At 41.2% G+C, this 14,709-nt stretch overlaps 1 protein-coding gene across 1 annotated transcript; it reads right to left on the minus strand.

Annotated features, from left to right (window-relative positions):
- Positions 1-419: 419 nt before the first annotated feature.
- ARRDC3 (arrestin domain containing 3) lies at positions 420-14,509 on the minus strand. Its single transcript, XM_085041787.1, has 8 exons — positions 14,017-14,509; positions 10,722-10,803; positions 8,077-8,224; positions 6,743-6,845; positions 6,109-6,365; positions 5,551-5,713; positions 4,602-4,756; positions 420-3,186 (listed from the first exon to the last, which is right to left on the minus strand). The coding sequence occupies exons 1-8, from the start codon at positions 14,294-14,296 to the stop codon at positions 3,130-3,132; spliced, it is 1,245 nt and encodes a 414-aa protein (XP_084897913.1). The 5' UTR covers positions 14,297-14,509; the 3' UTR covers positions 420-3,129.
- Between the last annotated feature and the right edge of the window lie 200 nt (positions 14,510-14,709).

Here is a 14,709-nt window from a genome sequence, read left to right on the forward strand (position 1 = left end):
GGGAACAGCAAAGGACACCTACACCCCAACACACCTCATGCCAAAGTCCCATCTGCAGATCAGACCTGTGAAGTCACTCCCCAGTTTCCTCCAGCTTCCTCCTACCCCCCACAAAATTTGTGTTACCTCCTCAGGGAAAGGACCAGACACCCAGAAATAGGGTCACTGCAGCTGCAATGATACAAACACAGAGTCCAGAAAAAGCATTTCTCATCTGGGACCTGGCCCCATGAGCTCACTGATGTAAGTAAAGGAGACTGAGCATCGCCATGCTAGACTCCTGTGGTACTCCATACAGTTCTAGAAAAAGCTTTTTCTCTATTGTTTGAGGCAGGCAATACATATTTTCATGTACTAAGTTACTGTATTATGTGATATTTGTGGTTTTTATTTTATGCATAAGTATGACATTTAAAAACTTTTTTTTTTTACAAAAGTTTATTTTCCACAAGGAAGAGCAATAGGAAAAATTAAACTGTTTTACACATACTGTTTTCTTAAAACAAGAGTCTACAAGGACATATTCAGCACCAAAACTAAAAACAAAAAAAGTACAAACAGCCATAGAATATAATCTATAAAGCAAACATTTAATATTGCACTTTGTTTCTCTAATGTTTGGATTTTACTTACTTTTTCCTAATTCAGATCAGAATTCTCTATCAAATACTGGGCTAAAACTGTGAACCTCAAGTTTTATAATGCTGAGAATTGACCAATATTTGTGGAAGAGTAATGCCTCTGAATAACAATGTAATTTAAACTGGAAGTCTTTATTTGATAAGCTTATACAACTTTTCATTCTAATCACAAAGGCTGTGATGCCATGTCAATTACTATGATATTGGTCAATCCTGCCTCATATGCAATTTTCCATTATATTGTGGTAAGTACTTTAATGCTATGTAGATCAGCAATTGTTCCCTAGTCTGTTAAAGTAACAAAAAAAGGAAAAAAAAGTAAAACCACCAAATGCCCTTTTATACCAACGATCCCATCAGCTCTAAAAATTGTCTGGTTGGAGAGGGTAGGGGGAAGGGACATCCACAAAATTGGCCTAGTAACATCATCCAATTTCCTCCTTGCCAATATTCCCGCTCAAAGCCCAAGCCTTTTAACTGAATCACTTAAAACGCGACTCATTTATATTTTATCACCCTGTTGTCATTTTTGAAACATGAATGATCTTTCATGTTCTCATAAAGGCCACTTATGGAAAAGCCTATTTTGTCACATTTATGAAGCCTTAAAAACAAGGCAGAGGTTTTTAAGAACGAGCACCTTGCAAGAACACCAGCCTCTCCTCTCCCATACTCTTCTGTTTTATTGCACAAGGAGACAGGTATTTGATGGATTAGATCTTGATTTGTTTAAGTAGTCAAGACCAGAACAGTGTCCCTTTGTCAGTGATCTGTGTTACGCAGTTTCTGAAAGGCAAAGTTGACTGCCATTGTTCATCACTAGCATGTAAGTGCTGGTATTTGTTAGCACAGGAATAGCTCCACTGCACTCCTTCTCCTGAGGCACACTCAAGGGCAAGCACTTTTCCCATGAAGTTTCTTGCATTCTGAATGAATACATGGTGAAATTCACTGTTTTGTTTGTTTTCAAGCTCTTGGGAGTGCTACAGAAGATGCAGTCATTGAAGCAATTCCAGCTAACTCATATTTAAGTATGGCTGGTAACACTGATCTTTCCCACTTTAATTATACTTCTAATCTTGTACAGTATCATAAACCCTGAAGATAATACAAAGTGCACAAACTGAGCTCTTAGCATAGTACAAGCTTTTCCTGCAGTCTGAAATATACTTTCTACTAGACTCATTACATATAGAATTTTTGGTGATTAAGTAGCTATATATAAAAATAAATTTACTTTCCCTTCCTATCCCTACTACTTGAGATATTGATCTGTCTGTGAAACCTAGACAGTGTATGACTACTTCCTTTTAAAATTCTTTTGAGGAACAGCTAATGTCTGCTGGTGCTGCTTTCATTTGTGCCTTTATTTTTTAGAGCTTCACAACTTGGAACATCTTTATTTATAACATAGAAAGAGAAATGGGAATGAGGTGGGTTTTGTAACTTTTGTGTATGTCCCTATTCCAGATCTCCCTCTCAAATAAAGAACAGAAATAAAACACAAACACAAAACAAAAAAAGAACTAATTCAACAGTGCAACGTAAAAAAACAAATAGCATTCCAACAGTTTGGCAAGTGATGAGTTCACCTGAGATTAAGTGATTTTTAGGCAGTCTGTAACAAAATGCTGCTTTGCGATAATAGTAGAAAGGCAACAAATTCTTAAAAGAAATCAAGAAAGTATACAATCTTGATGAAGTCTATTAGTTTCTTTCTATTAACTCTTCACCCCCCACCCTATCCCCATATCTGTTGCTTATCTACTACAGTAGGCTGCAAAACATACAGCAAGAAGGATTGGCTTGAAGGCATTTGATGTTTGTAAATAAATCCACAACAGGATCCAAGCTGAAGAGGTGATACATGATCAGCCTACTAGGACAATTCTGAGCATGTGCATATGCAGGTAAAGTCCAGGCTACATTAAATTAAAAATAAAAATTAAAAAAAAAAGGAAAAAAAAAAAGAAAAGTCAGTGCATTTGTCAAAGTCTGTTGCTGTTGGTTTTTTTTGTTTCTTGCTTTTTTGTCAAAGCTCTCTTTTGCTCCTTATTGTGCGGACCACAAGAAGTAAGAAGGGGGTAACAACTGTCCGGCATAAATGAGAAAAAGCTGTAGTGACACTGAACCGCACAATGTAAGCAACAAGCATGTGCAAATTTCCAAATTGTAAGAGGAAGCCAAACCTCTCTGAATGGGGTTTGAGTGTTTGGACACACATGACTGTAAGTTAGTAAGGCTGCTCCCTAGTATGTGCCAGTATTTAAGAGGGAGGGGGGAAAGCTCAGTTCTTCAAGCATGTGGAGCAGTCCTACAATGTTACTGTAGGCTTCAAAGCGTGATCACAGGTTGTTTTCATTTATTCACCACACAGGCAAGAGCAAACCCACTTTCTTTGAAAGTGTGTCTCCATTATGATGCCTTGACCTTCAACACGGCAGGTATGATTCAAAGCCCAAGTCAAGTCAGCTTCTTATGGATTCCTTCAACGAGAGGGGCAAGATGGTCTGTCATCTGTTGGTTGATCTGGGTTTGGATCAATCTAAACAAGAGGCAAAAACACAACAACCCAAGGTATTTTTAGAGCTGACTGATAGAAAATAAATCAATCCCAACAAAAACCCACCAAAATTTTTAAATCCAAGACACTCAGAGATAAATGGTATTCCCCATCCACAGGTTATTCAAGTAACTGAAATATCATTGGAAACTAGATAGAACTTTGAATGAAAATTACTAAGTACAGTGAAACATTTTAAACTAAGGCGGATGGTAGCTTAAGCACACAGATGTAATAAAAAAAAATGGAAAAAACCCCTGCTATAGTAGCACAGATGTTTTAAATTATTTTTTGCATATTAAGAAGACAACCTGACTCATCACTGAACACATAACTCAAAATAATAAATTTGTTTCGGAGGACATTTTACTTAGGCACAAAATTATTAATAAAAAGTTCTTCTACTTAATTTTTAAGTAATGAATCCTGAAAAAAACCATAAAATGTCTTAAAAGTTCATGTGTTCCACACACTACCTCATACTCCTTTCTACAAAAGGAAAGAAGGTGAAAAGCATGCTAACTTAGGTCTCCAAAACTGGACACTAAGTATAGTTTAAGTGGACAGTATATAGTTTGGCCTAATTTTATAAAGTAGTTTTTTAGAACAAAGGAAGAGCTTATTTAGAGTACCTAAAATGAAAAGGGCCTGAGTTTTACTCTAGGGTTACATTATAGAAGAGTCCTCAAGACACAAGAAACATGCCTCTCACTAACTCAATAGCAGATTAAGTGTTTCAAGAGGAAAAGAAAAAAAAAAAAAAAAAATCAAGAGTGGGTGGATCCAGGCAAGATTTAGCCTAAGGACACTACTCTATTTTGTCCTATAGCACTGCTTTTCCCTGAAAAATATGAGCATGGCTTTTGAAGTTTTTGAAGCTTGAACCTGTGCCCCAGTTACTGAGTGACTTTCACACAACTAGAATTGCACAGGACAGTTTGAACTGCATTTAGAGAAACCTAAGTCAGAAAGAATACCTTTTTAACTTCTCTACATGAATATTCTGTAAGTAATACATACGAAGAACCAAAAATACAGAGTACTTTCAGAAAGCAGAGGTGAAAACCATTAGTTTGTTGTGCATACAGACTCAAAATGTTGGTGTTCACCAATGGCATGTATTATATATATAATGCAATATAACTTTAATAAATTGCCCAGAAGGTGGGTGCTAAACGGTTTCAGAATTTATATAAAGCATTGGAATAGTAAAGAATTCTGGAAAATTTTTGATGCAATTTACCTGCACTTTGCTAAAATAAAGTTACCTCTTCCCCTTCTTACAATTTTGATTATTTGTCCACGTTTTCACAAAGTAGAAACAGTTTCTTGTATTTATTTCACATGACAGAATTCAGAGAAACAGTGAATTCACAATTATACTTTTAGGTACCTACTTCTGAATAGAGAGGTGGAGGCAGAAAACGGAACTCCTGGATGTATGCAAACAGTGGTCCTGGAAGTGCTCTCTCAAAGTCGTCACAAGCACCTAAGGGTGCAAGGCTGGACTGTCGCTGTTCCTCCGTAACCACTTCTGCATAGCTGGGAGGTGCTGCAGGGAAAAGGCACACGCAGTTCGAACAACAAGTTCTTATGCATGTCAAAACATATAACATGATAAATATTAAACTTTTATATTGTAAAATGCACCAGCAGGTAGATAAATTACTTCAGTGATTTTTCCACAGTTATTGAACATGAAAGACAGGCTAGGTTGTTACTTATTTTAAGACTATGCTCAAATCCAAGAGCAGACTGACTATTGTCTATCGTGGCTTAATTATTGCCTTCAAATTTAAAGCATACTCAGAATATTGCACTTATGTATAGGCAGGAATGATAGAACATTGCATTCCTCTAGACTCCATCATCAGAGTCTGGGATTTGTATATTAAAAACCCCAGATGTTTATATGCAAAAAGAGGGAAGAAGTTACAGTTTTTCCTTTGACAAAGGAGATTCCCACTGACATGGACTACATTACGTTTTCACTAAGTCTTGGCGACTAAGAACAGTAAAGGTCACCTTAACTGTTACTTTGACAAGTCACCATGCCTTACAACCAAGCATACAGTTGGGATACTGGAGGCAGAATTCCGCCTATGTACAATGGCAGTTTGTGCTTTCACTTACACCAGCTTTCAAGCAGCTGGATTCCACTGCTTGTACTTGACAGAGGAAGGCAAGGAACAAACTCTGTTCTACACAGAACAAGAAGGTAGCAAGGAAACATCTACACGGGATTTTCTATGGGCTTTATTATGGAGGATGTAATTTGCATCTGTTTGCATGACAGCAATGAATAAAGCAGACAAAAATCAAAACAGACTTGTTTTGTCAGGTTACCTTCTGGTCTTTCAGGCAGCGTCAGTCCAAGCCAATTCATGTTCATGCTACACTGGCTGCTTACACTTGATGTTCTGCTACCAAACGGGTGTAGAGGAATGGTGCCAATGACCAGTGGTAAGTTAAGGAATAAATCCATGGCGCCAGGAATATCCACATATACCTAAAGAGCAACAAAGAGGTATCGACTAAGAATAGGTTTGTATGAGCACTTCATAATTATTCAACTAAAATCTCTACCCATGGAACTCACAAGGAACTGAAATTTCTTTTGCTTTAGAGCCAATGTCCCTATGGAAACAAAATCCCCTCCAAGTAAAAAGCAGCTCTATAGTCTTAATACAAATCCTCACATGGAAATGTCACGTATTCGTAACACATTTGCTTAGAACATTCAAGATTTAAACTGAATTTACTTACAGAATTAATTCTTACCAGGATACCTAATGCTAGGCTATGTATTTCTTTTGTAACAAATCAGCAGTTCACAAAGCTTTGCTAACAATTTGCAAGGAGTAATGGAAACTACTCATGCTCCAGTGAAACAATCCAACATACCATCAGTGAATACTCCACACGGATTATACTACAGTCGAGGATTGAAGGGGAAACAGGTGGAATTTTCAGCTGTTTGCCATTCCAGGTTTCTGTTTTGCCAGATGACAAAGAATCCCCACGCAGGTTGGCAATAAGCTGTTTGACTTCCTTCATTTTCCCTTTGGCATAAAATGCCTGTGTTTGGTAAATGGCTGCCTTTGGCACCACCACACGGGAAGAGCAGTTCTCAATCTCAGCGAAGATCTGAATTGATTCACCTGAAACAAAGCAGAATTTCATGTTTTCTATATATTTACAAGGCAACTGAAGTAAATTGCCACATACTGTGTATTACTGTGAGGCACTAACAAGGCTCTACACTTTGAACAACATCCACCGATGCTAGTAGGAGTAAGGCTACCATGAGGTAAGTCTAACAGAAAAATGCACAGGCCTGTAAGAAGCAGGTGTCTGTTGACAATCTGGAGACACAGCAAGCTAACAGAATTAGTAATTTAAAATAGCAAGACTGATGAATGCAGACCAAAATGGTAAGAATAGTTTTAGTATTTATTTTATACAACAGCAGCTAAGTACAAACAGTCATTTTAAAAGGGAAGGAAAAACATTTCCTATAATTAATTCTGTTACGTACCTGGGGTGTAGCCCTTCCTTTCAATTTTGGCACTTAAGGATATTGGGCCTGAGGTACAAAACCAACAACAGAGAGTTTTTTCTTTTGTGCCTGCTTGGGGTGACTGTAAGAAAAGAACAGTATTTTCCAATTAATAGAGTGCTCCATAAATCTCTTTATCTGTTCTAATCAGCACCAAAATAATATTTTAACTATGTACTTTCTATACATTTTTATAAGCATATCTAGTCTATGCTACTTATATCTAAAGAAACCTCAAGCATATCACACTACGCAAACTGTAAGCTTTATTCTAATTCCATACTAATTAACACTGCTTTTTTTTGCTGCACTTCATACTACAGTTACACTTAAACAGGTTTTTCTACATAAATAAATCCAGAATAGTTTAAGGAAAGGCTTTATAGCCTGCATATCGCACCATACTGTTGAACAGTCTTTAATCTACCAGTAAACTACATTGTTTTTCCAGTACACTATTTCAGAAACAATAACTAAGCTAAAATACTGTAACCTTGACTCCTGCTATTTCCTGTTTCAAAACGATCCTATTTCATCTATATTAAACAGACTTTGTTATTTTACAAGACATCAGGATTTAGGACTTGATCCAAAGCCTATTAAAATCAAATGAGAGTCTTTTGATTTTAATGGAGTTTGTGCAAGGCCAATGTCCCTTTGCAAGTCTGATTTTTCACCCATACACACAAGAAACCTATTTCAATGGACTTTGAGGTTGTTTTTTTTTTTTCCCCTTTCCATTGGGGGTGAATTTGAAGAAGAGTGGGCAGAATGGAATTTTAGGCCTGATTGAAATCAAATCCACATTGAAAGCAGTTGTGATACTGAAATTATTTTAATGAAATAATATTTCAGAAAAAGATTATAAAGAAATATGATAATTTCTCCCCATTGGTAGAAAACTATCCATATGGAAATTATCAATTATGCACATCAATACATTATTTACTTTGCATTTTTAAGTTAGCAGTCTGTCACAGTAACTCTTTTAAATTTCACCATTCTTTCTTTAATCAAAACCAAAGAGGAACAGTTCTCAAATTTTCCTTCTCACACACACTTAACAATTTAGTATTATCAATTTATATTAACAAAACCATTTTATGCATCTTAGAAGTGAATCAACTCCAAGTACAGGAAAATGTAGCTTTCAAAATACCAGTACTTACAGAGTTGAACTAATATAATATTTGGAAGATTGGCTGTTACTAAGTATAAAGTGAGTATCAGCTAAAATTAGATATGGATACGGTTTCAGTAAAACTTAATTTTTATGCCAGAAACAAAAAATGAATAATTCTGTCAATTCTTACCAGTAATGAAGGAGTGTTGATATCTATATGTTCAAAGACTGTAAATTCCTTCTTTAATTTTACTGGTAGAAACCAAGGCCTATGCAATTCGGCTTTCACCCAATAGCGCACACTGCCATGTCTGCCTTCGAATGAGGTAGCAAGTGGTCTGTGCAGGACACAAAGGTCAAAATTGAGTAAAGTCTTTCTGTCTAATAATGACACAATTGATCAGGTCAGCAATTAGTATATAGAACTGCATTTTTTATGTACTGTAGAACTTAATGAAGCGTAACTTATTTGCAAAGTTTCCATATATCAGAAAAGTTCAACATTAAAGATGGGAGAAAAAATCATCTCCAATTTATCCTACTATAGTTTTGCATAGATTTTTTTAAGAATCAATTAAAGAATTGTACTAGAAAATGCCAGGAGAGCACACACTTTCTTTAAGCTCAAGAGGCCACTTTCACATCTAGAGTAAGGCATACCCTTTTGATGACCAATTAAAATTAGCATTCAGATCAACCAACTACAGTTTTGGATATTGCATTTTGTAAAGCGTTGTCTATTATTTACTTGGTCAGTAGCTCAGCATCAGGTTAATTTTAGCTGTAACTCAGCACTTCCGTAGCTAGCTTCACTTTAAGCACAGTAAATATTCCAACTTGGGAGTTCTGAAGAGAGACTATTTTGAGCACCTTCTAATCTCCCTCCACCCTGATGAGACAGCTTACAACATTTACCATACCTCAGAATGTGCATATATAAGCATATATTACATATACAGATATATGAAATCACCAAGACTACCCTGAAATTTGTTGAATCAAGGAAGTCTATTTTAGAAGCTGAAGGAAAATTTATGTGTCAAGTTTTTCCACACTGGCAAGCATAGCCTTTTTTACTGTAATATCATAAAATGAAAGATATAGTATCTTTATAGTTCAACTATTTCCAATTAACAGTTTTCTGTAACTTAGCTTCTCCTTATTTTTATCAATATATTTTTTTTATTTTACTATGTTCCGAATACACTGTTACACATACATAAAATAAACAATTTGTAAAGTTTCTGTATTTTCCATAGAGAGTAATATTAGCCAAGCTAGTGTTTTACTACAATTATTCTTTCAGTTACAGGTTTGACTTCTCTACTTGCACATTTGAAATGTTTAGTTTTTTTCCCCTAATAATGCACTTAAAAGGATTTTTTAATCCAACTTTAATATTTCATTCTGTCCCATATTCTGCAGAGGAAAAATCAGTATGGACACTGCACATTTTTCCACTCTTGCTCTCAAGTTTACGTCAATTTTGCAGGCATTCTACGGACAACAAATAGCAAGTAAGCAGGCAGTGTCAAAGTTCAGGCTTTTAATATCACCCTTTGTTTATCCAGTATTTTTAAAAACTGGTTTAACAACTATTCCTTCACATCACTTATAAAGAATCTGTGCTTTGGCCAATGCTTGTGATATTTGCTATATAGCTGTTTCATTTCAAGCAAAGCATTTCATGTTCATGTATCTAATGTTTTGAGTTTGGTGTTTTTTTAAAGGCCTCTGTCAACTCAAGGGAAAAATCAGTATTGGCCTTACTACTTCTTGTAGCTGAGATTTTCACAGAATGCTAAGTTGCCTTTAAAATTTCTATGTTCACAGGTCTTCACAGAAAATCTTACTGAAACAGTCTAGAAGTCCTGTGCTGCTCACTCTGAAACTGTAGAAGTGTTTATCATCTGCAGATCCTGCTAAAACCAGCGCTTCTAATAAACAGCTTTACTATTAGGCAGTGAGCTTACTCACATAACACTGCCAAACGTTCACTGACTTTCAAATTTTTAATTACTTTTCTACTTGCCTTTTACAGAAAAAGGCTCATTTTTCATCCATATTGATACTCCCTCTTTTCCAGTATTTTTAATTTTACTGGAACTTGTATTTTTAGCTCATTTCCAGATTAGTAAGTCTAACAAGTATGAATCTTACATCCACAATGTCTACATTACATTATTTCAGACAGAAGTGGGGCAAACACACTTCTGCTCTAACTCTTGCTTCACCTTTGTTTTCTAAGACAAATGGGATTAGGTAGGAGAATTCTTCCTTTATCCACCCATTCTTAAGTTTATTTCCAACCAGACTTCCTGCATAAATGGCCAACCTGGGTACATGTATCCTATTTGCGTAAGAACAACCTCCTCTTTTGTTGAAATCTAAGTAAATTTGCCACATCTGTTCCAGACTTGAGCCTAAACAATTCTGCTGTGATTTTATCTCTAGTTCTGTTGGTCTGCATAGCTCCAGTAAATGGTTGAGTCAGAAGGTATCTCAGACACTCTGCAGGACTCCAATGACAGTTCAAATTCCTCTCAGGAAGGGGTAATAGATTGAAATATCTAGTAAGTCAATAGGACTTGGTAACGAGAAAGTGAGCAACTGGGCAGCAGTGAGCTCCTTTTTTGTGGAAATTTGGAAAAAAAAGAAAAAAGGATGTGTCTATCAGTGTAAAAGCAACCTCTTCAGTTTAATGAGATTATGTTCTCTACTGCATGTTGGAGCACAATTCCTACCACCATTGAAAAGGTTTCCCCTTCACCCACAGCAGGAGTTTTGGTCAGGCAGGTGGGCAGCAGGGCCCAACGACTGTGTGTGGATACTTACGTCTGTGGAAGCTCGAAGCTGAATGCATATTCATGCCTTCCTGAATGGATGGTGTGAAGGCCTTCTTCTGAATTGTCATCATCTAAAAGAAAAAAAAACAACCTGCTATTCCACCTGCACACGTTATACATTGCACGGGCTCCTCTTGCCCAGAAAAAGCAGTTTGCTCACACATAACAACACTCAAAGAATGTGATGTCCCACAAACAAGGGTCTCCGTCCGTTAGTTATTAACTGCTGGAATGCAGCAACAATGCTGATCTGCAGAACGGTAGGCAAGATCCAGCTCTGCCTTACAGAGAAACTGAGGTTAGCTTGTTTTAATTTATAATCCTGCCTCTGAAAGTGTTCAGAGTTTCAACTGCTGCCATTTCAAGGCCTGCATGCAAAGGTCTGTAATAGAAATCATACTGCTTTCCACTGCAATTGCTAGTCAGAACGAACTAGAGCTGGCTCTTTACCAGCATTAACAATACCAAGTCTGCTACTTAAGATTAAATTTAGTAATTCGCCTTCTTTGAATCTCCTGCCTGGCAACAGTGTCCAGACATTAATCACACACACATACACAGAAAAGTGTGAGAAAAGAGTGTGAGTGTACAAGCACCACCCAAAAAGTAGCAGATGGATTCAGGAGCATAGAAAATGGCAAGCTGCCCAACTAATGTTATCTAGAGCTAAACTTTCTTTTTTTAATATGTTAACTTGATCTTGATCATGCAGCAAGACCCAGATAGTTGCTGGTTTTATGCCAGGAACGCTGACCCTTGTTTATGGTCACAATTACTTATCCACCTTCAAACGCCACCAGAAATTTGCAGTTTATTCTGAAATACAACCAGAATCTCACTCACTTAGTCAAAATGGTGAGTGAAAAGTGACTGAGCACCCTCACACATAAAAAAGGGCTGGAAATATGAAAGGGGATATAGCGAGACAAAGTGAACGGAACAGCTTATGTGTGATGGTCTGAGACACTAATGGAGGCACGCAGGAGGGCTCTAAGTTCCTATTGTCCTACAGAAGCGCCGATGCTCTACTTCCTGCAGTCAATATACCGAAAAATTAAAAATAAATACATAAAAAAACAACAAGCAAAAAAATAAATCCCCCACCAGCAAGATGCAGAAATAAATGCACCTTCAGCACGCAACATCACCCAACCTAGGTCACGAAAATGCGCTGAAAGGGCGAGACAGTGTAGCGGCGTAAGGATGTTTTTTTTATCGCTGGTTGGCGTTTGGGGGTTTTCTTCATAAATGCGATTTAATGAGAGGGGTTTAATTTTGCTCCGAGAGCGGGGAGCGCTGCTGTCGGCTGTGGCTGCGCCGCTCCGCCCGGCGCCCCCCCTTCCTGCCAGCTCAGCAGTCCCGCCACGCCGCGGTAAACAAGTGCTGAGCTGTCAATCAGCGCGGGCTGGAGCAGGAGCCGACCGGCCTGAACCGGCGCGCGCGGAGCGCCGCCAGCCCCGCCGCTCTCACACACGCGGCGTGCGCTGCGCCCGCCGGCCCCGCGCCCCGCCGCCGCTCCGAGGGCGGACCCTGCCGCCGCCCGCGCCGCGCCGAGACCCCTCGGCGGACGGGACACGGCGGAGACGTGACTAAGGGCAGCGCGTCTCCCCACCCTCCCTCTCGCAGTGGCTCTGCGCCGCGCCAGCGCCTCGGGGAGCGGCCCCTGCCCGCCCGGGGGCACGCAGCGAAACCTGCGCCCTCACCCCCGCCGCCAGCGCCCCGCCAATGAGCGGCGGGCATCGCCTTAGCAACAGGGCAACAAACCGCTGCCGGCCAATCAGGGGGCGGCGGGAGGCGCGGCCGGGCCGCGGCTCTGCGCTCGGGGCGCTCATTGAAACGCGGCCGCCGGCAGCGGCTCCGCAGGGCCCGTGTCCCGCCCGCTCCCACGCGTGCTGCCCCCGCCACGGGCGGCTCCTGCGGGTCCGCACGCTCCTGCCGCCACGCTCTCGGAACCCGCGGGCCGGAGGTCCGGCAAGTTATACTCGGGCGAGTGATTCCTGAGGCGGGGGCAGGAGGCCGGTGGGAGCCGCAAGAAGTCACCTCGCTAGCGAGGTGTGCGCCAGGAATGAGGGGAATGAGAAAAGCCTCGAGCTCTGCTACAGCCTCACGCTCAGGAATAGTGGGTGATGGGCACGGTGCCGCCCGGAGTTGTTCAAAAATTCCATCTTTTTCCGGAAGGAAGGAGAAATATCGCATCGCCGCAGTGTATATGGTGCATATTTAGGGGAAAAAAAAAAAGGGGGGGCAAACAGCACAAAAATTACATAACCGTTTTTTAACATTATTTTCTTGCGCTGGGGAATTAAGTCATCGCCACCACCTGACGCGTGCGGCCAATCTGCGCGGAGCGGGCGGCGCACCCCCCTCCTCCAAGCCGGTCCCAAACAGGATTGAACCGCTTCGAACAAAGGCTGCGAAGTTCGGGGGTAAAAAAAAATAAAAAACCACGCACAACCCCCGGGCCCCGGCGCTTCCACCCCGCCGGGGAGGGGGTCTGCAATTCGTGGGGACACCACAGAGCCTCGGGAGGGAAGTGGGGAGCAGGAGGTTCTCATCTCCCCAGTTTTGGGAGGGATGCTCCGATTACGCAACACCACTTCCCCCTCTCTCTCTCCCCACCCTCCCCCCCGCTTCTGCTCCCCATCAAGGGCTTTTCGGACATATCTTTACATCGGGGTGACCCCCATCGCCGAGCGGGGTGTAGGGGCGACCCAAGGAAATTAAAGCTTTTTACCAAGAGGGGGGTAATGCAGAAATGAGAAAAATTACACGTGGGGCGGTGATATGTCAAAATAAGCCACGAAGACTCTTATCTGCCAAAACCGAGCCACCATGAAAAAATTAATTGTATTATCACCCCGACAGCATCTGCAGAACCCCGCATGTGTCATAAAGTAAGGGGTTTATACTTTCAGTGTGTTTTAAGATGTTACTAGGATTCTGCCAATTAAGTCCACTGCCTAACTGGCTCTGATTTTACAGCTGTTTTCCTCGCGGAAGGACAAATCTTACCAAATATTACCAGGGAAAAAAAAGGCAAAACGTTAGGGAAAAACCTTATTAATAAATGGCCGTGCCAAACGGTAGTAATTCAAGGGTGTCCTCCTGCTTGCACGTACTTCGCAAATGCATCTCCTGTAACTCCACCGCCAAGACGCGACCCTGGGCATGTCCTGTTCTCCAGGGCACCCATTAAAAAAGAAAGGGACAAGCCGGAGTGATACAAAGAGGCGTGCTTTTTTCCCCGTAAAAAATAAAGCCGACTAATTAAAGGCAGTCCTTACCTCTCTCGTGGCCGATCAGGATATCTTTATGGTTGAAATATTCCACTTCTTCGGTGTAGTTCTGTGTATAGGCAGTGTTGGATCCAGCATTCCTCGACTCAGTCCAACGGACTTTAGCGTGTCCCCTCGCATGGATTTTAAGGGATTTCACTCTAATTTCCCCAGTTACTTCTAGACTGACCCTTCCTGAGACTGTATCCCCGCTAGAGTACACGGGGACATTGCTGTCATTCAGACAGTCAAAGCTTATCGTCAGACTCTTCACCTTCCCCAGCACCATGGTTTTATAGCAAAGTGTACAAAAATAGACTGTAAGAAAAAAAAAAAAAAGGGAAGGAGGAAACCGAAAAACAACCAGCCCCGAGCCCCTGGGGCACAGGGGTGCGGCGGCGCGGACCCTACAGGCGGCTCATGGGGGCGGCGGGCGGCCCCGGCCCCGGCGCGGGCGGCGCTGGTGCCGACGCGGCGTCTCCCCACAAAGGCGCTGCCGCGCCGCCGCCGGCCCCGCCTTATAAGCCGTGTGACAAACAAGCCTGCCGCGCATGCGCCGCCCCGCCCCGCCCCGCCTGGGGACACGCCGGGCTGAGGGCCCGCCCCGCTTGGGGACACGCCGGGCTGGGGACACGCCGGGCTGGGGACACGCCGGGCTGAGGGCCCGCCCCGCTTGGGGACACACCGGGCTGGGGACACGCC

This window comes from Lichenostomus cassidix, chromosome Z, assembly GCF_008360975.1.
Source record: "Lichenostomus cassidix isolate B80296 chromosome Z, HeHo_3.0, whole genome shotgun sequence".
NCBI classification, from domain to species: Eukaryota; Metazoa; Chordata; class Aves; order Passeriformes; family Meliphagidae; genus Lichenostomus; species Lichenostomus cassidix.